Source organism: Argopecten irradians, chromosome 5 (assembly GCF_041381155.1).
Source record: "Argopecten irradians isolate NY chromosome 5, Ai_NY, whole genome shotgun sequence".
Taxonomy (NCBI): Eukaryota; Metazoa; Mollusca; class Bivalvia; order Pectinida; family Pectinidae; genus Argopecten; species Argopecten irradians.
The window spans coordinates 14078871-14103344 of record NC_091138.1 but is presented as its reverse complement, the minus strand read 5'-3'; the positions used below and the strand labels follow the sequence as shown (position 1 = coordinate 14103344).

At 34.5% G+C, this 24474-nt stretch overlaps 2 protein-coding genes across 3 annotated transcripts in view; one reads left to right on the top strand and one right to left on the bottom strand.

Annotated features, from left to right (window-relative positions):
• LOC138322939 (rho GTPase-activating protein 24-like) overlaps positions 1–5026 on the bottom strand; it is a 42068-nt gene extending 37042 nt beyond the window's left edge. For both annotated transcript variants that reach the window (XM_069267192.1, XM_069267196.1), the window contains exon 1: positions 4856–5026. The gene's annotated coding sequence lies outside the window, so the exon portion shown is untranslated. The remainder of the gene's footprint in view (positions 1–4855) is intronic.
• Positions 5027–5179: 153 nt separating this feature from the next.
• LOC138322942 (stress-activated protein kinase JNK-like) lies at positions 5180–24178 on the top strand. Its single transcript, XM_069267201.1, has 11 exons — positions 5180–5310; positions 9734–9980; positions 10283–10412; positions 10759–10817; positions 12038–12176; positions 12330–12495; positions 12802–12873; positions 13127–13437; positions 13855–13918; positions 15202–15288; positions 17589–24178. Exons 2-11 carry the CDS (start codon positions 9853–9855, stop codon positions 17657–17659), a joined length of 1227 nt encoding a protein of 408 aa, XP_069123302.1. The 5' UTR covers positions 5180–5310; positions 9734–9852; the 3' UTR covers positions 17660–24178.
• Positions 24179–24474: the final 296 nt, after the last annotated feature.

Genomic DNA, 24474 nt, shown 5'->3' with positions numbered 1-24474 from the left:
GAGTTATAGAATGGGAATCCTGGGCTCATGCTACCCATTCGCATTTTCGTTAATAACGAACCGATCTGGCTATTTGCTAAAATAAATTCATCCTAATTCGCAAAAAATGCTTAAGTTTTTCTTCACACACCCAATATCCAATCACACGGACACAAGCTTGAAACATAGTTTTTTTTTCAGTAGCATTACTTTCATAGCAAGTCTAAAACAGTTGATAAATTAATCAGTTACTGAAACCATATATATTTTAATTTTGAAGGGATGTAAAGTAACAATACGCACGACGGAATATGGTTTAAGGAATGATCAGGATCTTTTGTATGTGTGTACCAGGTCCTTTTCAATTGATGCATAAAATACCTTATTTGATGCTTCTTAGTAATTTAATGTTTTTCATTATGAAATGCTGTGAATGCACAATTTGCTAAATGAAATGCTTATTTGCTAGAGAGAAAAAAATCGCTTTTGCAACTTTTGCTAAGCAAACTGGGAAGTTAGTGTGAGCCCAGGCATCATTTTAGACGGATATACACACAGAGCCCAAGCTCAATATCTCCTGCAAATGCACTTTAATAGCAGGAGGTAATACATTTAAGCAATATGTAAATATTAACCAAGCATTTTGATACCAAACTTAACAGCAACTTTAGAACTCAAAAATAACATATAGAATTTTTTCCAGCATAAACAATGGGTAAATTTCAGCAAATCATAAGGCATTACATGGTTACCATAACAACCTATGCTTTCTGTAAGATTTTATGATACGTACAGACTAACACCACTGTTGAATTGAAGATTTACCTTAAATCAAATATCATACCAAATATGGCACTGTAAGAGCTCGAGATGCATGGACCTATATATGTATATACTTCAAAGACCTTGGAAGTGCTCACAAGCTTAACATTATAATCTAATTTGGTTAATTGAAATGTTATCCTATATATATAGCTATCACCAGGTTATAGATAAGATAGTAAAACATATACAAACCAGTCTATAAAGAGCACACAAAAATGGTCTTTATAGCCGAGTGGCCTTAATACACAGTATACAACCACAATAATAGATCTAATAAATTTGATATGTACCTTCCCCCCCCCCACCTGTATATATAAATTCATTCTAAATGAAAAATGATGAATTGGGCATCATAATATTAGTAGTAACAAATCAAAGTCAAAGCTTAATCAAACAGAAATTGGTCATGCAGTTTTAAGGAGAAAGTAGAAAAGCTCTGGATTGTTTATAACGTGCACTTGATCCAGGCAGTATCTCAACAATTTACATGTGTATACATATTTGAGGATGTTCACACTTCACAGTCACTAGAAGTGGATACATACTTCCGCATTGATAATTCTATAGGAAACAATACAAGGATGCAGACAAGGTAAACATGTAACCAATCAAGGAAATGTGGTTTATTATTTTAACCTTTTGTTGTTGTTAAAACAAGATAATGTGCAGACGGATGGATGGTGACAGAATGGACAGATGGACGAAAGGATATATGCATACGATACATACCTATAGCTTCCCAATTTATATATCTTACAATATATGATATTTATTATGATATATTTTTATAATATATGGCCTTGAAATATTACTGAACAGAAAACATGCCCAATAACATTAGTACATTTACTGGATCCAATTATTTTCAACATATCCTTTTCTAACATTAAAATATGAACCAAACACATGAAATCAGTAATGAAACTGTTTAAATATGATATCCTATTACGGTACATACATGTATATAATTACTGGTACTACATGATCATTCATTGTATCATATGCATATAATAGGCCTAGTATACACTGTAACATATGACAGCACTCAAAATACTTCAGCATTTTTTACAAAACATTTGGGCTAATATAGGACTGTGTACTATTTGCATTTATATTCTTATAGCTTATATCATTAAACATGCACATTTTGAATAAAGCAACTCCTGATAGTCTGTAAATGAATGATTTCATCAATGTGCTAAAATCAAGGATGTAGATATATATAGATAATTGATATATTCACTCAGGGTTTTGGACAAATATTTATGTCGTGAGCGCTTTTGTGTTTCTGCACTGACGAGAGACAGATTTTCCTTTGATATCCACTGGCGCAATGGTAGCTTGCGAGTGCGAGGGTTAGTTACCATCTTACTTTCTGAAGCGGGCTGTCATTCCACAAGATATTGTATTTCAAAATCTTATAATGAAAATTTACCACATTTCGACAAAAACTTGTCCTTAAAGCAAGGATTTGATGTCGTGAAATTGATTAAGCTTTACATTGGTCAAAAAATTCCAATCATGCAATTTGAGTTTGGACCAGTGAAATACTCTTCAAATTGAAATGAACCAGTCCTAATGCCAGTTTCACTATAGATATTATACATGGCAGAACATGTGTTTCAGGACATTGATGTTTATAACTCAAAATATTGTGTTCAAATCACAAGCTCCATATGGCATTAAAATAAACTATAAATGGCAGTATCTGCAGAAAATTAGATAATTGAATCAATCTCAATACAAAACTGATAGCACAATCCTAACTTCCTCAGTTTTATCAAACTCCTGATATGAACTTGTCATGCAGGTTTACACACACAATATTTGTATTGTCTATTGACAAATGAAAAATAGGGCAATAACTGAGTAAATCATTAGTAAAATTTGTCTTTAATTTAAACATATAGATAGTTACCTATAATTACCAATTAAGTGTATAGATATCTTTTAATCATCTTTTCATGCAATAAGGTTGATATTTGACTGAAACGTTCCGCAATATAATATTATGGTTACGTATTTTTCTGTGACAATTATATTCTTATTAGTTCTTTAAAGTTTTATTAGTTTAGTGTCTAGCTATTGACAGTCAGTGTCATTTAAGGATGCCAGGTTTGTTCCGTACCAGTCACAGACGTCAAGTTCACAATTTGCAGACTTGTCGTACAATTTTCCTTCGAAAAGTCTGTCACATTTATATGTGAAAAAATATGTCTTGTTGTGAATTTGATATTTATACGGTTCAGATTTGTTGCCTATAAAGTCAGAGATATGATAAAATACACACCAAGGTTTTAATAATGGTTTGCATAATCATTACTTTGCTCCACTAGCAGTTAATTACCAATTGTAGCTCTCAAAACGACATCATTATCTGTCTAGAAGTCTTTTGAGATGCAATATTGCAGCTATCTGATGACAAACATCTGTCAGACAATGCACTTAAAAATATGTCAACCTCACTACACATCTCTCTGCATTAGGACTCATTAAAATTTCAGAATTAGTATGCTGGACTTGCCTGGACAAATTATACAACAACAAAAATACTGTCGCACTTAATACATATAGACCTAACATACAGCTTCTTCTTCTTCTTCTTATAAGAAACACAAATCCATCGATGCCGATGATTATATTGTGCAGATTGGCAGAGGCGTGATTGTGGAAAAAAAAAGAGTGAAGTTATTTACAGTGATCGTGAAGGTGCATGTTATTTTTTTTTTTATTATTTTCTTTTAGTGACAGTTATAAGATAAAAATATGATAGAAATTTTAGGGAGTGGGGTTTAGGTCTTCAAGTTCTGTTTTTAGGATATGTGACTTGAAGACCTCTAGTGTAGTGCTTTGTACTGTAGCCACCGGTAGGATGTTCCATTGTTTAATTGTGTGTGGAAAAAATGAGTGTTTGAATATGTCCTTGGTGGCAGCTATATGTCTATATGTGAATGGGTGTGATTGTCTCGTCCTGAAGTCTGTCAGATTGAGAATTTGACTATAGTTTATTGCCACATGATGGTGTATGATTTTATAAAATAAAATTAAACGTGTTCTTGTTCTGCCTGTTTGTAGTGAGGTCCAGTTGAGGTTTTCCATCATGTCTTGTACTGAACTTGTGTTGTGGTATCTGCTTGTTGTGTAGCGTGCTGCTCTGCGTTGTGTTTTTTCGATTTGCATGATTTGATTTGTCTGGTGGGGGTCCCATACGGAGGAGCAGTACTCCAGTTTGGGTCTGACTATGGCTTTGTATGCATGTTCTTTTATATGTTGTGAGTTTATCTGTAGGTTTCGTTTCAAGAATCCTAGTGTCTTGTTAGCATTGGCTGTTATGTTGTTGATGTGCGTGTCCCATCGTAAGTTATTTTGTATTGTGATTCCTAGATATTTGCAAGATGTTACTTGTTGTAATTTGTGGTCATGGAGTTTGTATGTATAATTGGTCTTTGTGCGTTTGTTTGAGATGCTAAGGACGTTAATACACTTGTCCGGGTGGAAGGACATTAACCAATCTTCCTCCCAACTACCTGCTGCGTCTAGCTACATAACATATCACTAAAGATTGCAAAAGACATTTGATATGTCATTCTTATTTGTGGCATTAATATTGCAAAAAATTTAAAATGTACCCGGGAAGAATAAACCAGTGCACCTGATCATGATACAGTTTATAGGCCCCTAAATAATTAAGCCTATATTCGCTGAATCGCTGAAATGACATCTTTGGTAAACTTCTGGGCTTGTTTGATGTACGTTGATACTTTCTTCAACTGGTATAGTACTATACATGCGCGTACTATTTGTTAAATTAAACATTTTAGGTGACAACTGACAATATTACAATTAAGAAAATAGATTATCATGATGTAAAAAGTACATAATTATGAAACATGTCAATCATATGCTTAAATTGTCTCTAATGCTCAAACATTCCATTTTGAGCAGACACTGTTAATATCTCATCATAAAAAGTCATGATCAAATGTAATTTGGGGATATGGCAATCGAGGGCTAGCATTGCGTTTGCAACATTTTCAATTTAAGAGTGTACCTGATGTTTTCTTTGCACTTTCGTCGTTTCTATGCAAAAATATCCGAACCAATATATCCTAACTTTTCTTGATGTCCCCCATTCCGTGCCAATACCAACTAGGAACCAGAAATCGATATATTGATAACATCATCCCTGCTGGGAGGTTTACTTCCTATGTGCACATAAAGTGATGACGTAATAATTTTAAAGAATTTGATTTAGTCGATAAAAATCCACAAAACTTTTCTTGTACCTAAATAAAACAACTATAAACTTAAAGATAAAATTATAGGTAAGTTTAACATATATTTTTGTAGTCTCGTTGTAAACGATAATCAAATTACATCAAGACATGCTTACGTCACACGCACCAAAATAGACGAATGGAGGAATATTTATCGAAAGACGTGAGTGAAGACGACCCATAGGATTTCTTGATCGCAGACGGGTATTGGCCAGGTTGGATTGTCTAGGTAAACATGATTTGACAAAACACAGTCTTAACATATTTGTTATTCTGCTTTCCGAAAACAGGTGCCTGCTTATATTGGAAAGTTGCCGATGCGGCACCACTGGCGTGACTTCTCGTGTACGTCCTCGCAAAATCGTATGTAAAAAACTTTAACCGTTCCGGATCCTCTTCTTACAGTTGTGTATTAACAATAAATGATTGTCGTCCTATGGTCAACACATATGGTTTGATGATGAATAAATGTATGCCCTGGTTATCAGTCCTTACATTGAAGTTTATGCTGTCTGTCTGCCATGATATGTGACCCAATGACAGTAGTGGATAATATACTAAATTATCTATTTATGTCTTCTTGTTATTAAAAGTGTATGATTGTTAGCTTAATTATTTAATGTTATAAATGATTGATTAGAAGCTGTCTGTTTTGTTCCTCTTTGTCTTTTTGTTGAAAAGACAGTGAATGAGAGAAATTTCCCATGTTTGACATTTGTCATGTATTTTGGCTGTCAAAATTAATTTTTGTATTTGATGTAATGGATTAAAGATATTTTTGATTGAGATATACCAGTGGATGTTTTCTATCAGAAGCCAGGACTGATTATATATAGGCCTATAGCCAAACTCAAAACTAAAATAAAGATCTTGTCATGCAGCAAGAACCATAATTTACACTTTAAGTTAGTATATTAAGCTTAGTTTACTTAAAATTAGAATGTATACTGAAAAAGTGAAAATTGTGCATATGTAGAAGAACAGGGAAAATACACATTCCTGTCGAGTGCCCCGACCAGGAATCGCACCTGGGTCTCCGGCGTGGAAATTTACGGCTCTACCGACTGAGCCAAAGAAGCTACTGCAACAATGTTAGAGGTATAGCACAACGAGACACTTTTGGAACATTACATCGTGTCTAACCTCTAACTTCCGATAGGCCATTTGCCCGATGCTGAGGGTAACATTTTCAAAGTTTTGATTGTGACAATATAAAACTTTTAAATCATATTTAAATAGTCATCAATGTCAAATACCTACCTCTTTTTAATAATCAACAAGTATTTTGATAAAATCAGCCATAAAATCTATCTAAAACAAATATTTACATCTCCTAACGTAAACTTTCATGACCCAGACAAAACTTCATGTTGATAGCGATCCGGCCGGTAAATAGAAAAAAACGAATTGCAAAGTCCCCAAAACGCTTGATCTGCCTTTACTTTTACTTGCATTCTGCCCACTTGAATTCACGTTTCGTTTTTTGTAGTAACCAGCCGCCATATTTAAAACTAGGTCAAAATGTTACGGAAAGGATTCATCATATCTAATCCGTTAAAATACTATTTTATGAGGCCTCAAGTTATGGTGTTCCTAGATAAAGGGGATAATTAATACCTAAACTGTAAGTACACATCAAAGTTATCACTGTTAGAGCTATAAATATTGACATTATTGCACTTTTCCTTTCGCCTTCATCTGACGTCGGGAGCTGCATTAAAGAAATAACCCTTCAGAAATGAGAGTCGACAGTCAGCAAATTACATCCGATAAAAAAACAGCTGATCAGTCGACTCTCATTTTATGGGAGTACCAAAGAAGCATGCTTCGTCAGCTGAGTGACAGAGACCGTATTAAACACTTAATGTATATATATATATACAAGTCACACCGACCAGCTCCTTTTACACTACTCCCCCTGTTTTTCTTGAGATTTCCTAAATCTCAACCGAGACTCTTTAACCACCTTCCATGGGTTATTTTAGTTGGGTGTCAATGTAGAAGAACAGGGAAAATACACATTCTTGTCGAGTGCCAATACAAGGAATCGAACCCGGGCTGGCATGGAAATCTATGGCTCTACTGACTGAGCCAAAGAAGCATGCTCCGTCAGCTGAGTGACAGAGACCGTATTTAACACTATATATGTACAAACCACACTGACCCACTCCTTTTACACTTGAAATGACCAGCAGTTTCGAGTTACACATTCAAGTTAAAGTTTGTAAGGTTTTACTGTATCCCATTGACTCTCAGCCATGTCATCAGTTCATGGAAGCAGTACCTTTGACCAAGGATTTATAAGTGAAAAGGATTTGTCACTGTCTTTTTACACTACACCTTGTGGGATGCCTATGAACTGGTTATAAAAACTATTTTTTCTCAATAAATACTTGTGTTTTCGAGTAAAATGAAACACCAAATTAAACTTAATAAATTTCACGATGTCTACTTCTTGTTTTGAAGACGGAAGATTTAGAAGAAATGTCGTAAATTTTCATTGAAAAAAATGACATCTTATAAAATGAAGGCTCACTTCAGAAAGTAAGACGGTAAGTCTCGCATCTGAAAGCTACATCAAAGGTTGGGCCAGTGGATATCGAAGGAAAATCAATTGTCGCCCAACGTCGCGGTCTGTATGCACAGTCATGGTCAATGCTCAAACACAAAAGTGCTCGCGATATGTTTGTCCAAAACCCCAAGGGACTTATCCACCTCATCTACATCTTTGCTTTGACTTTTATAAAGACATGCTGACTTATCCGTTGCATTGATAGATTTATAAAGATTCTTCAAATTGAGGATACGTAATCACCACCAATATATATTATCTGCCAGGGAACTAATTTGCATTTTTCAGAGATAAGAGAGAATCAACAGAATTGTCAACTAAATTTTTCAAAGCTTATATCTGAATGTTGCTAGATACTTACCTTAAATTGATTCATTCAACGTGCTATTTAATAGTATTAAACTAGCCTTACTACCTTAGTGCATAAGAAGTCCACTATGTCTAAACTGTAGATAATTTTACTAATCAGTAGGTCTAGTGTAACTGTGTGTCCTTCACTGCATGTATGGATATATCTATGTTTTGGGAGGCTGCAGTATATTCATGTTGAGTCTCTTTGCAATAAGAGAAACTGTCCTTTTTTTAGTATTATCTGAGTATCAATCTTTCTGAAACCAATCACCAGAGATTCTGAAAAGCACACCCCATCCAGTAACATTATACATACTGATAACAGGCAAATCAGTCATCCCACTCACTCCCTTTATGGTGACCATATGCATGTACACTATACACAGAAGCAGAGACTACCATGTTTATAGACTATAGACTATTGTTTGTCTCATGCTCAGCCAACTATAGTGGACAGAACACTAATTAGCCATCCTTACAGGGGTGAACACTCAACTCAAAGTCAAAAAGTGAGGCAAGGTCAAAGGGATATATCAAGTTGCAATACGCCGATTCCGGGATACAACATTCAGTCAGTTTAGTCATGTGACTTTCATCACCACGTGACTTAATTTAGGGCACATTTGAAACAAAATGGCGGCATATGTAATGATTGAACACGGGTGGAAAATTACATATCATGATAGAACAATTAACATTAATTATCGGAACATATTGTATTAAATTTAATCTAAATATGCACGAAAATTGAATTTAGACACTTCATAAGGAAATGACATGTAAATTACGGCATCAAATGGAGCTGTCGCCTAGCAGTTGGAAATCAGCGGTATCTGACGTCTCACTCACAAATATTTCATAACTTACCTTGGTGCATTTTCCCAAAAATCAATAACAAATAAGAAACACAAAACATAACAGTTTATCTTAGTTCCGTTATCGAGCAAGTATTACCGACTATGACCTTTACCCGGACATTGGTATTCTCTGCCTATAAGTGTCACCGCCATGACGGAAAAATGTGCCCTAAATTTTTCGCGGTCACATGACCAAATCAACGTTTTCTACCTCCCACCCAGAAGAGTTCCTTGTATCCCGGAATCGGTGTATTGAGTCGCCTTTATGATCATGCAGTGCATGGGGGCAACAGGTTCAGTTATAATGCCCTACAGACCTGCAGGGCATGGCCACAGAAATGCCTATGCAGTTATTAGGATCTGGTGAAAAGTTCAAATTTTATGATGACTTACTTTTTTTCCTAATACAGATTTTTGGAAAGAGAAATTCATACCAAAGTTAAAGATGTAATAAAAATTATATGTTGGTGGGCTTGATTTTGGGCTATTATGAATCAAAGATGGCTATTTGACGGAAATTGTGATTTTACGAGAATTTTACAATTTTAAGCACACACATGGCAAACCAAAGCAATATTTTGCATATTAGTTTTCTGATAAGTATGAAGTTATCGCAAAATTGACAAAACCAATGTTTTCTTAAAGAAAATATTAATAATATCACGCAGTTAACCCATTATTTTTGCTCAGAACAACTGTATATGTTACTGTCAAATAGTGACCCAGAGTTGGAAGGTTAAAGTCTGGACAACTTTACTACTTGACCTTTGCGTGCCTAACTATTAATTGAAAAGCAGACATCATATATGTTCATATTTACCGGTATATATGTTACATACATGTAATAATAAAAATTTGTCTTTCATTTGTAGATGACCTTGGGCCTGAAGCAAAAAAAGTTGTAGAGGGTTATCTTTAAAGTTCATTTAAACCCAGTACACACCAATGGAGGTATAGAGGGTTGTTTGATTGTCCTTAACCTTCCAGCAGTATGAGTAACCCTCCCGCTGCTGCCCCTCCCAACTTCTACATGGTAGAAGTTGGTGACTCGACATTCACAATTTTGGATCGGTACCAGAATCTCAAGCCAATAGGATCTGGAGCTCAAGGAATTGTGTGGTGATTATTTTAAAATTCCATTGTAATATTATCAGAACTTCAATGTAAAAGGCGATCACTGTTATCCTTCAGGTTTACATTACAGAATTGATTTCTGTGATAGAAAAATATAAGACTTTAAACAAATTCCCTAGTATATACTTGTACATTGATAACTGTTTCTCAAAGGTATATAATTATAATTGCCAGAGTTTTGACAATATTACAATTTTATTTAGTTTTCAAAATTTGAAAATAGACTGATCTTCATCACACTAGGGAGATGATTATGTTTTACTGACATGAAGATTTTAATGTTTTAGTGCTGCCTATGACACAGTGGCTGGAGCAAATGTTGCAATAAAGAAACTCAGTCGTCCGTTTCAAAATGTTACTCATGCCAAAAGGGCATACAGAGAATTTGTACTAATGAAGTTGGTTAATCACAAGAATGTAAGTAAGATCAAAATACTGACATTATGATGTAATCTGTGGCAAATTAGAATTGTCTCTTTCATATCGGAAAATATGTATTTTGTACATGTTATGACATTCAAACAAGTATGCAGCAATGTTACCATATGAGAAAACATGTTTTAAGCAAAGATAAAGCTAGATAGTGCATGCATGTTCATTTCATTAAATCCATTTCTAGAACTGTTTTTTCATTAAAATATTTTCAATAATGCTAAACCATTTTGAGAACTAGACTTAATTAAGTCAAGAATGGGTCAGTGTTTTGTTTTTGAAATGTATCAATTCATTGAATATTAATCAATCTTTTGTATTTGGTTTCCAGATAATAGGCTTGTTAAATGCATTTACTCCACAAAAGACACTAGAAGACTTTCAAGATGTGTAAGTATATAGTGTTAAGTCTATTTCTCTTCTTCACATTTATTTTTTCCAATCTGAAGTAGTGACCATTTATCCACAGAGATGATAATTATTAAATAGGAATACATGTACTACAAAACATGTTCATAATATTAGCAACCATAATATAGAGAAAAGAGAAAAATATGTGTCAAATTTCAGTGTTGTAAAAAATAAAAATGAATGGACACACAAACATATATTGACATTTAATTTGTTGGTAAACATGAACAAAACTGTATCATGTAAAATTTTGCCTAAGAGACTAAATTAAGACTTCATGGGGATCCATTATGTGGATGGTTGTCATTGGAAAATAAAGTGGCGTTCGGGAAAATTATGAGTTTGAAGAAATGTAATAGATATATCAATATTGCACATTAAGTCTGAGAATTACATAATTTTTATCACAAAATCTATAAAGATATTGTGGTGATCATGTTTGGTTTGCTTGATGTGGTGGTAACTTAATGATATAAACATTAAAGGGACAATTCAGTCTAAGAGAACATTAATATTTGTATATCAGATAAAACAACTTCTAATGGAAATTACATCAGTCAGTTTTACTGTGATATGCCTGAAACGCCTATGGTGGTGACACGTGTGTGAAATATTCAAACTTGCTCGCTGTCCGCCATTACACACTGTGGTCGAACTTCTTGTATGCCGAACCCTGTCCCTTGCTCGTAAAGTAATGCAACTTTTGGCTAGAACTGCTCAAATCGCTCTGACAGTAGTGTGTTTACCTTATTAGGTGAATTGTCTTGCCTAAAAATCATTTTATCACCTTCTCAGTGGTTTTGTAGTTCATTTGTTTAACGTGCGTGACTTTGGCTCGGGTATGGGTACAGAGTTAATATTGTACCTGCTTAATCGTATTGATCAACGATTTGATATTTCAACGATATTAATTAAAATACTTAACAATGTTGTGGAATTTGTCAATGTTTTACGTTATATGTTTCATAAGAAATGTAGAACAATACATTTATGCTATAGTTTGCTTATTGGTTATGTAAAAGAATTTGCCTGAGTGAATTGTCTCTTTAAAATATAAAACTGGGTAGTATTTCTGAAAAGAATTATCTCCCCTTAGAAATGTCACTGTATTTTGGAGTGATAAATTATAATCAAATATTTAGATGTATCTAAGTCTACAAGGTGTTTTAACACATTACTATTACTCTGTATTGTTACAGGTATCTTGTGATGGAACTTATGGATGCCAATTTATGCCAAGTGATCAACATGGACCTCGACCATGAGAGAATGTCCTATCTATTGTATCAGATGTTATGTGGTATCAAACACTTACATTCAGCCGGAATTATCCATCGGGTAAGTCACCAGTACATGTTTTTAGACAAATATCACCAAAATTAAATATCACCCCATTTGCAATGTTTGATAATAGTAATTTATTTATAGTTTGGAATAAGTGAAATTTGTTATGCTTCTGTGAAATGCAATCATGTATGTTCTGTTTTTCAGGATTTAAAGCCAAGCAATATAGTAGTAAAGTCAGATTGTACACTGAAGATTTTAGACTTCGGCCTGGCGAGAACACAAGGAACAGCATTCATGATGACGCCCTATGTTGTAACTCGGTACTACCGAGCACCAGAGGTCATCCTAGGCATGGGCTACAAGGAGAACGGTAGGCAGTGTTTTACAAAGTCATTAATATCTGCAGTATATTATTATGTACATATTGTGACGTTATATTGGAATCTTAATTTATTATGTTAAAACTAAGCTCAAGCTAACACTACAATGTAGGGTCTGCTTCAAGACATATTTGGTTGATTGGTCAAAATTTATTTAAAAATGAAGTTAGGGATTTATCTCCCTGGATTCTATTATCAGATCATTTCTGCACAATTTGGATTGAGATTAATTGGTCCGTTGAGCCCTATGTAAGTTTAACCAGGTAATATAAATATAAATATTAACTTTTTAACAGTGGATATATGGAGTGTGGGATGTATCATGGCCGAGTTGATCCGTGGAGCTGTGATGTTTCCAGGCAGTGATCGTATCCTTCCTTTTAAAAATGTCAACATTTAGTCATGCACAGACTTACAATGTTATTAAACTGATTTTTTTTGTTGGATAATGAATGACAAATATTGTTTATGCAAGATATTTTTAGCATTGATTAACTATTTTATAAATCCAGGCCTCTCTTTCTCATACCAATAATGGCAAATCTCTTTGTTTAAGTCTGATATTGAATTTCAGTTTCTGTTCTTGACATGTTTGAACATTTCCTTAACATTGATGTTCAGATATCGATCAGTGGAACAAAATCATAGAGCAGTTAGGAACGCCGTCGAGGGAATTTATGCAAAGACTGCAACCTACAGTTAGAAGTTATGTTGAAAATCGGCCACGTCACGCTGGCTATAACTTTGATAGACTATTCCCAGATGTGATATTTCCTCAGGACAGTGCTGATCATAGTGGACTTAGAGCCAGCATGGCTCGTGATCTCCTATCTAGAATGTTAGTGGTAGACCCAGAAAAAAGGATTTCTGTTAACGAAGCATTAATGCACCCATATATAAATGTGTGGTACGATGAGAATGAAGTCAATGGGGTAAGTATATGGTCACTGTCATTATGTATACCAACCACTTTTATCTATAACTTATTTTGCAGTGTTAGCATGGAAACAGTCTGAACTTGGGTTGTTCATATAACAAACCTGGCTGCCGTGTATGTAACTAGAACCTATTTTGGCACAATCAGGTTTTAGCGCAAAACTGATTTTCAACAAGTTAGAGCGATAACAAATGAATGCATTTATAACCCAATATATTGCTATGTAACGAGATGTAATTTGTTCCAATTAAATTTCAGTGTAAAAGTTTTTAGGGGTTGATGGTCTATTAAATATCAATTAAAGATAAACAATGTCATGTAGTACATTATGGTACCATGAAATTTGGAGCATCTGAGGGTGTGCTTGAGTCAAGAGTGGATTAAAACATGTGTGGTTGTGTTATATTTACAGCCAGCTCCTGACTCTTATGACCACACAGTTGACGAGCAGGAACACACAGTGGAGCAGTGGAAAGGTTAGTATCAACTGTAAAGATTTATTACCCGTACGCATAGCTTACAGTATGTACAGTAAAACCCCTATAACTCGAACAGCAGGGGACCGGATCAATAATTCAAGGAATACAGGGTATTCGACTCATCCGAGGTTGGTCATGATCGACCGTTGACAGTCAAAATATCCGGTCTCCCTATTACAAACAATACATTGCAATGACATTTTAATTACCGTAATTTCAGCATTTTGGATATTTTATGAAAGTATTACATAAAATGAGGGTTTGAAAATACTGACGACAAAGTAAATCAAATGTAAACGATCGTCAAACGTGGTACAAAATACCATATTGGTTAAAACAGACACTGTGTACAATTTCGATGATTTAATTAAAAAAATCATTTAACACATTTACAAAATAAATACACACTGTAAAGTTATTAACCAGCATAGTTACGAACAAACAACGATACCTATGTCTACCTTGTAAAAGCGTTAGGTTACACGTGTTCACGAGGAAAGTTACGAAAATACAATATGCGGGAAAAGATACGGAACACACTGATAAAAACAAACATGGGTCAATGTGATTTGTACGTAGCAATATCAAATTTTGGTATCGTTTATGTCTTTTTATAAAAACCCACAGAAATTAAAAAAAAATATTGAACTTATACAGGAAGTCGGACGTCAGCGATTTCTTCCGACTCTTTTGTCATTTCACAATGCGTACTTTCTATTTTGGTATTTAAGCGAAGATTATTACGAGAGAGACATCGATTATATAATGCCTTTTCTAAAATATTCAAATAAAGCTTGCATCAAACAACGACTGGCGATCGTGAAGGTAGGTAATACTGACACCGTTAATCCCTTATTACCGAAAGGCTTGATACCACAGGGCGTTAGCTATTATCCGTGACGGTCGGTGCAGTCAGGTGTGACACAGGTAAACAATTATCAAGGGCCGAACACCTGTTCGACGAATGCATGGGTACATACTATGTATTTGCTCAAACGGGGATATATTTCTGTTCGAGGAATAAGGGGTATTCGACGAATAGCTGTTCGAGCTATCCGGGGTTTTGTTACATAGATTATATATGGACACGGTCAGGACTGTACGACCAGTTCGACTAATAGGGGGTATTCGAGGAATCTGGGTTCGAGTTTGAGGGGTTTTACTGTATTTATATAGATAGTCACTATATCTTTTTACTAGTACATTGCAATCTTTTTAACACTAAATATTGATTGATGTAATAAGACTTCATATAATGGAGTTTTTTTGTTTTTTTCCAGAGTTGATTTATGATGAAGTTATGTCATTTGAATTCAAAGAAAAGAAGAAGTCACAGACGGCGTCCAATCCTATGCAAAACCATGCTGGTATGTGTTTCCACTAAAGCTTGCATTTAATCCCCATGTTTAAACTATCCTTGCGTCATGTGTGCAAAATCTGCCGCTTACAGCTAGGAGCAGAGAGAAAGAGTATCTGTCTGAAAAAATAAAATTTACTGTAAAATATCTTTGTTTATTTTATAAACATTGACAGTCACATTATCATTCATTATTAGATGATAAAATAAGGCCAATCTGTTTATTGAAATTGGAAAAGTAAAAGAAGTAAGATGATAAATGGGATGGTTATGAAGCCTTAAGACCTCTGTAATATAGATTCTCCTCAAACAGTATGTTCCCCTACAGCACCTTTGCACCTTTAGCAGTCTCTGTTCCCCTGTAGTAGTTCTGCACCATGTATGTCCTAATGTTTCATGAAACATATTATCAGAAAGTTTTATTTGTTTTTAAAAAACATCCATCATTTAAGATTCATATTACAACAAATAACTGCTAAGTGTCATTTCAATCAAGTTACAAAATAGGCCTCGGCAAAAATTGTACAGAATATTTTGAACATATCTATATTCAGGTAATTAAAATATGGCTAGCTAGATTTGGCCGATATCAACATCTAAAATGTACTATTTCCTACAGGTTGTCTGGTATATCATGCAAAAAGGTTAATGTGTTGTTGTGGTGATTTCAGGCAATGTCGCAGAGGTAATGACTGTGCCTATAAACGTGGTGCATCTCTCCCCTTGTGGTGCCCCCTAACTAATACCTCATTGTGGCCAACATATTGGTACACAACTCCAAATATATCACACACAAAAAATAATTTTGTATTGGAAACAGAAGCAAAAAGAAAGAAAAAAATAATAACAAAATGTTGCTTTAGTGATTTTGTATTAGATAAGTAACGGTAACATTAGACCTAATGGTAGGATGATTTATTGATTCCATGCTAATTAGGTGTATGTATTATATCTAGCTCTATATTGTTCTCTAACATTGTATACAAAAAAATATTTGTGGGTCGTTGTTTTAGTGTAAATTTGTGTAAGATGCTATAATCTTGCATCCCATGTGAATAGAAGTTTCATACTTTGACCTATGCATCATGAACATGAGAATGTCGGTATAAGTTCACACTCTGCATTGGATGTAGATAGCACACATGTTAATAATACTTATGATTCATCATCATCAATAACAGTTTTGATGTTCATCAGTGATGTATACACCATTCATCAGTAACATATTCAACACATCAGTTACCTTCATCATCAATGATGTAAACAACGTTAGTTTTGTTCATTCCATCCTGATAACTTGAGACTGATCGCCCTATAGCCAGTATGTCCATGAGCATGATAAATTTGTGGCATTGATTGTGATAGGTGGACCTGTACCCATCTCCTATATGTTCCCAATATCAAATATCTATATACAATATCATAACTTGATTTGATAAATAAATGGTAATGATCTGACCTTTTTGACTGCACAAAGATAAATGTAATGATCTGTCTGATATCTAAAAATTCCTTCCAAAAGTCCCACTGTCGTGTCCAGTAATATCCATGAAGGGAATTTGTACCACGTAAAACCAGGTGTTTGTGGCTATTTCATCAAACGTTTTGCTTTAAGTGGTTAAGACTGCGAGCCCTCCGACTGTCCTGCCCAAGCACTGCGTCCTTACCTCTGCTTACAATGCCAGGATGGAATGAAAACGCTTTGTTATCCTTATAAATTTCATGGATGCTGAGTAGTATAGATTTTATACAAATTTTGACATGGCTATTTCTTATTTTGTTCTATTATGTTTTTGATTTTGCTTTGATGTGGACGAAGGTTTCCTGTGATGCTACTCATAATGAGCTGTTATCAAAGTTGTGGTCTCGATATATGCATATCTTGTTTTTGTATGGTTTTGAATCTACATTATGAATGATATCTACATTTAAATAGATGTGTTCTTTTAACTGAATAAAGAAACATTCCATAGTTTTATTCATCTAGATAAACATTTCATTTTATCAATCAGTCAGTTTTCTAGATAGCTTTATAATTTTCTGTCATATAATATTTTCTTGTTTTATTTTCAATATCACATCTTTTCTACACATTAATTCATTACTACATATATTCAGCGATTATTGCCTAAATATTGACCCAGTAACTTTAGGTATAGAATCACTTTTGGTGTTATGAATGATATCAATCTAGTTTTGAATTAAGTGTGTTAAAAAGATGTGGTATATTAAAACCAACACTGCTTAACATGATTACAAGTTCATGTAAATCAGGTAATTCCAAAATAAACATGAATTTTATGTTTTCAGTTGGAGCTGCAAACAACGAGAGCTTGACGAATGACAGTGTGGCGGGCACGAATTCCAACCGATGTCGATAACTGCTGTATATATAGAGCTTGTACCATACTAGGCTGCATAATTTATTCCTTCCTCTTCACCCATGTCTGTCATTTGGAGATGAACATCTCGCAGATTTACACATTCATGTCTATATGTTCTTTATCCCCTGTAACTGATGGCTCATTGGCTTACATTATTATCTGTTGACAAAAAACATGATTTATACTATAAAATTTAATAGAGAGGGAATTTTGATAACTTCTTACAGATTTTATACCAATAGGGAGTGATTTGATAAGAACAGTAATCCACTGTACTCATTCAATGTAACAGTTGTCCCTACGGGTGATCACGGTCCATGTAAAAATGTCTTGCCTTTAGTATTATATTGATTTGTTAGTGCTGTTGTTAAGGTTTAGGACACCTGACCATTTGTTTATTGTGTTGTAGAGGATGGTCACCATTACTCTCTACATTGTTCCACTAGCAGGATAAATATGTCCTGGTATTAAGGTTTTACTATTACCATTTTGTGTTCAATTAAGTTTGGTTTGAAGGTATAAAAACAATGGGTTATCTTCGTGGACTAGTATGCCAGTTTTATTTGGAAGGTTGATTTTATTGGAGCAACTTGAACTGGGGAAAGGCGTTGGGGAGTAGTTTTAATGTTCACAATGTGAAATATGAATTGGTGATCCAAAATATTATGTGATCCTTGAATTTTATCTGCAAGAGTTTGAACATTTTTACGGCATTTATGTCTCTTTTGCATGTCTATTAAATTTGAATTTTGTCTTATAATTTAAATACGATACTTTCATTATGGTTTTATTTTTCAACTACATGTACATATTATATGGCAATTTCAGTCCTCTTTGCATATTTTTACATGGAAATTAGCTACTGATCTGACTACACCATCGACATCCAAATTACAGACAATATGAATGTCAATGAGCCATCGGAAAGTGTTGGTTGTAATTTAAAGATAAAGAAAAGCACTATTTTGTTTTTATTCATGTACAGATAATTTTGATAAATTGTAGATAATATTAAGATATTATATTTAGCAGATTTTTGTACAGTTGGTTCCCATACATCACAGACTTGTCTCTATAGAGACATTTTATTAGTAGGAAATCTGATTAAGGGTGTACATATTATTAGAAAGTAATATTTTTCTTGACATAGTCGACTGTGTGTTTGAGACACAGGCTACTACACCTATATGATGGTATATTGTCTCATGCTGTAAGCTATTTATCTTGTTATTTGTTCATTACTCATTATGGTATAAATGTATTACACAAAATTAACACGGGGTAGGCAGGCACTTCCCGTCTGCTTTCACTCTCTGGTGAAGAAAAAGTTAAAACTTTATTTCTTATACTTGAAAAGATTGTTGAAAGCAGGCACAAAGTACGTGTGATTCCTTAGTTGTAATATTTAGTACTATCTACACTTACATTCATAACAAGTGATTTTTTATGTGAATTGTTAACAAAATTTCCATGACCTGATCCCAACACTGAAGGATAGTGATTTCTGACACCATCTCCATTCTGGGTGACTAGTCAAGCTCCAGCAGGTTATCACTAGATATTGATCATCACTTTGACGAGTTCCTTTGGTATCATAATAACAGTCAGAGACTGTCATGTTACTAGAAGGATTGCTGTATAAACGGAGAATGATGTCCACATCAATGATATATGACATCAGTACAAACTAATTTTGTCTATGCAGAAAACCTTCAGTATTGTCAACCTTTCGGCAGCTGTGCAGTAACAACCAGCACTTCACTAGGTTTATCATAACACCTAATGCACCAGTATTTAGGATTTACCCTGTATCTTGATGAAGTTTAAATTCCATATTGAAGGATCTGTGTTGACATTTACAGAATGTATTCATGCAAAACTGATTCATTAACCGGTGATGAAACTACTTAATGTCAGCTTAAGTATACACCGCACATTTTAATTAGGGTTGGACATACTTCAAATATCATAAACTGTTATCTCTTTTTATGGAAAATTTTTTTACAATAGTGCCTGAATCAGCTTATATTTGATGATGAAGATTAAGATATAAAGAAAAAGCCTTTATGTAAGTTTGAATAAGAAAGGGCTTACAGTAGAAAGTTTGTCACATTGACAAATTAAGTAAAAACTTCAAATGATATAATTTAAGACAGGTAACTTTGATTGTTATTGTTGCAGTAGAACTTGTTGAGTTGGAATATATTTAGACATGATGGCAGTTTATATTTTCTGAAGTATGTTGCGTACAGCTGTTAATTTTTGTCACACTTTAAACAGATCTTCAACAACATTTTTCTGACGTTATAGACCATATGAATTCACTCTTTGTCTGATGTATTTTAGGTTTACCATAAATAGACATTCTATGTCCTCGGGTTTCCTTAGGACACCTGATCATGTTGGGATATCATTACTGTGTGTACATGTCGCGAGTGTTTGTTATCTAATGTCCACTTACAAACAATGGAAATATTTTGAAGTGTAACAATATAGAATATTACATGTTGTAATCTGGTTTTGTTGATACAGTCTCGTCCTCTTACTGGTGGATGAATTGAGCTAGCCACTGCAGCTTTTTAGCCTGATTTTTGCCTATGCATCATATTGGTATATTTTAGGAATTATTTGGTGATGAGTTCTTGATTAAGAAAAATGTACAATGTATTTGGCTCTTGTAACAAATGGACACGATTTTGATGGGCTTTGTGAGATTACTTAATTATCACAGTGTTTTGTGTGTTAATATGTACACGGGAATTCACAAGGGTAGATTTGCCTAAATCGTCACTCTATATGTTGACCTCTAGGAACAAACCGTCCTATATTTTGTGGACATTTAGACAAAACTTCTTTAGTGCTTCCTGGCTACAACACAATCAACATACAATCCAAATTAATTCAGTTGGTATCATGTTGGTTATGTGGATTGATGTTTTGTTCAAATATCTAAAAAAAAATATTTCTGTCATGAAATAAATCATTGCACCATGTGTGGAAGGAAATGTGAATATGAATTTTATGTAAATGCATTAATACTCATTTAAATGACTAATGTTAGTTTGTGTTGCGATGGTAACTAGTCTAGTTGCTGTGTTTACCAAGAACATATCGCCTGGTGTTAGACCAGTTTAAATAGTGTGGTGTATAAAATCAACATTACTCTGTCTCTCAGATTGTTCAGTTAGAAATTAGTTATAAATAAAACAATAGACATGGGTACTAGGTACTCCTATTTCCTACGCAAAGTTACGCTTAAAACTAATAGCTTATTATAAAGGTACCTTGGTCTTGTAATTAGAAAGTGCTGTGTATTTTTTTCTACATTTTAAGAAAAGGATACTAGGTTTAATTCTGCCTGTTGTCTCTAAAATAAATAAGAATCTAATGTGCCCCTCACACGGCGAATTGAATTGACTTCTCTACTACTGAGGAGGGTTAGGTGTTAGCGGACTGGAATATTAGTAGATTTATACTATTATTAAATTAAACAGGTGGTGATAGAAGTCTGTATTACAAAGACTTGTTATGTCTAAGTGCTTTACAATGATTAGCCTTGTTACATCCATTGTTAGTGCCATAACGTTATAACTGGTTAACATGTATCATCGTTGTACTAATGTGTGAGAGGAGCCACAGGGGAAATACACCTACTTTCTTTTTTAGTCAAAACACATTTCTAAGATTTTGTTTTCAAAAGAAGTGTTGTCAAGTTAAAAGTCAATTAAAGGCAAGTAATTCTTTAACATAATTGAATGAAACAAAATATTCCAAGTTGCCAAATGATTATTCTGAGATATATTATGAGAAATACATGTACCAGTCACTAGATATCCGCTAACTACAAGTATCTCTGATCAGCTGATTTGTAATACAGAAGCATTCCCTCATGAAGGTTTGTTTTCTGGAATGTATCCTACAAAAATCGTGTATTTTTGACAAGCAGTGTCTATTATTTACTCTCAAGGGTAGGTAACACTAGCTAACCTGTTTAAGCTAATGTATGCCATTGTGACTGGTACTTATGTGTTAAAACAACATCATATATGGAAAGGATATCACATCAGAGATCATTGTTTGGTGGAACAATTATAAATATTGAATATATGGATATATAAGTAGTCGGGTGATTTACAAAAATCTTTAAAATTTTGATAAAAGTTCTACTGACTATCCAATCAACTATGGATATAGTGACCTTGACTTCTTGTAGGATAAAATGTAACATTCCATTTGCAAACTACTGAACATAATCTAATGTATAAATACCCCTTGGAGGCAACTCTCTTCATTCCTTACAGTGTATGCACACATCAATTGGGAGAGAAGCCTTTTGTTTTCGTTTACAATATTTGATCTGAGAAATCCTCTTGTCTGGATGTTATTTGTAGAAATACTGCATGTTATCAAAGTTCTATCAAAACCATGATATGATTTACGTGTGATATGGCAAGTAACCAGTAACTAAATCATACCTTTTTGTCTAAATAATGTCTTGTCAGTTTGTAAATTTTTGTTTTTGTTTCCCAAACATTTTCTCAGAAATTAGGTGCGATATGAAACCTGTCACTTAAAATTGATTTTTTGATCGACTCAAAATTAAACATTATGCAGTTTAGATGTTATTAGAATTGTAACACATATGTGGTAAAAGGTTACTGATTTATCAAGACATCCAAACTCCAGGCCATATCTTTATATCAAATGATTTCTTAATATTCACTTAATATTCTACACTCTAGTGCTTTGTGGTATTCATCAGAAAAGTTGTTAAGCTTTTTCATAATTGATACTTTTTCATTTTGTCACTTCATTCCATGTTTTTGAGGTTGAGGTCAGGGGTAAGGGAGGGGGGTGTAACATGGGATAAACATATGTGAAATGTTAGCTGTGATGGAAGTGTGAATGCGAGATGCTTAGATCTGAATAACCTGTGAAAGCCTCTTTTCTGAAACTAATGGTTTTTTATTTCACACTCTTGAATTGTTTTAAATGTTGAAGGGTCAGAGTAATGTTATATATTGTTCATTGGATGTGCAATTCAGTAGTATTGTCTTCATCTGTACCACTTGGTTATAACCCATCTGTACCACTTGTAAATCATCGTCCTCACTCGGGGCACACCGGATTGGCTATTATACTGTGATTGTATGCTTTTTGTTCCACCCCTACAGGCACTCCATTGGCCAGTAAGTTATTACCTTAATATGCTGGAGTCTTACCTAAATGCCTGTGGTGTCGTAGTAATGAACACTTGTCTGTTCAGCAGCTGTAAATGTACCAATTTTAGTGTATTCAAATTTTAAAGCATTTCTAAATTTTAGTTATTAATGAATAAGGACAGCCTAGGTTTGTGATATAAAGAAAGTAGAAATATAATTAGCCTTATCCTGGTTGAGTGCAATAGTCCCATTGTTGACAGTGTTAAGATGAACACTAACATCTGTACATTTACAGTGTACCCTCAGTACATGTCGAACAAGGCAGTTATAGATTGTATAGCTTTTAGGTCAAACCACTATACACACCAAGCAGGGCGTTAACAACTCTCTTTGTATATGTACAGATACAATTCAATAACTTTAGAAGCTCAAAGTGAAAATACAAATATGACATGTAATAAGGATCTGGACAAATTAGGTTGTGGTTTGTGCCGCTTTGTAGTGTATTACCGTGTACTATCTGTACATATATTTCTGAGTGTTAGAACAATTTCAAAAGAATCCATGTCCTAACATTTTCCTGTTATGTAACTATACTCGTAATCTCTCAGTCTTCAGAATTAGTTTAATCCTTGGGTACTTATAAGGGTATAGGAAAGCTCCGTCTGGGTGCAAACAAATGGTCTAGAGTACAGGTTTCACTATTTTTTCACAAGTTTTCTCACCATTACATGAAAAAGTGTTCTCATGCTCGCCCACACTTGCTTGCCCCCAAACAGAGATTACCTTATGCAACAGTCTCTGGGTGTTTCCCTCAGTGTATGCTACAGCAACCTCAAATGACTTGCTCTCAGAGGTTCTGTTAAGGCAGCCCTTGATGGCATGTACCCAGTGTCTGTTACAGCAGCCCCTGGTGGCATGTACCCAGTGTCTGTTACAGCAGCCCCTGGGGGCATGTACCCTGTGTCTGTTACAGCAGCCCCTGGTGGCATGTACCCTGTGTCTGTTACAGCAGCCCCTGGTGGCATGTACCCAGTGTCTGTTACAGCAGCCCCTGGTGGCATGTAACCAGTGTCTGTTGCAGCAGCCTCTGGTGCCATGTACCCAGTGTCTGTTACAGCCCCCTGAGTTTGTTACATCAACCTGTGGTTAGTTGCCTATGGTTGTTGATCAGCTATGTGTTGTGACCTATTTGTTTTGTGTATGCCCTACTTGGTGTCTGTACATATTACCGTATGCAGTGTCAGCATTGGGAGGCGGACTGGCTGTGAACCTTGGGGCACTGGATAATCAATATCCATTTTGTGTACGGTTATTCCTGGCATTGCCAATAAAACAGTGGTAAATAGACAAACTCTGTCTTCTTGTTTATTTGTCACCAACTTGTCTAATGTCTCGCTTGTTAAAATCATTGAAATGTAAAGTGTAGACAGTCAAGACCTTGAGACATACGATCCAAACTTCATAACTCAAAAAAGTCCGAGCAACCGTGAATAATGCACACATTCAAGTTAAAGGTATTTTAAGTGAAGAAGAAAGTTTAATCCGGACCTACAAGGTTTCCTACTTACCAGGTATACAAGTTCTTGTTAACGTTCAACTGTACAATCTAACAATCTACATGTACATCAATAATAAAGCAAAAGCTAG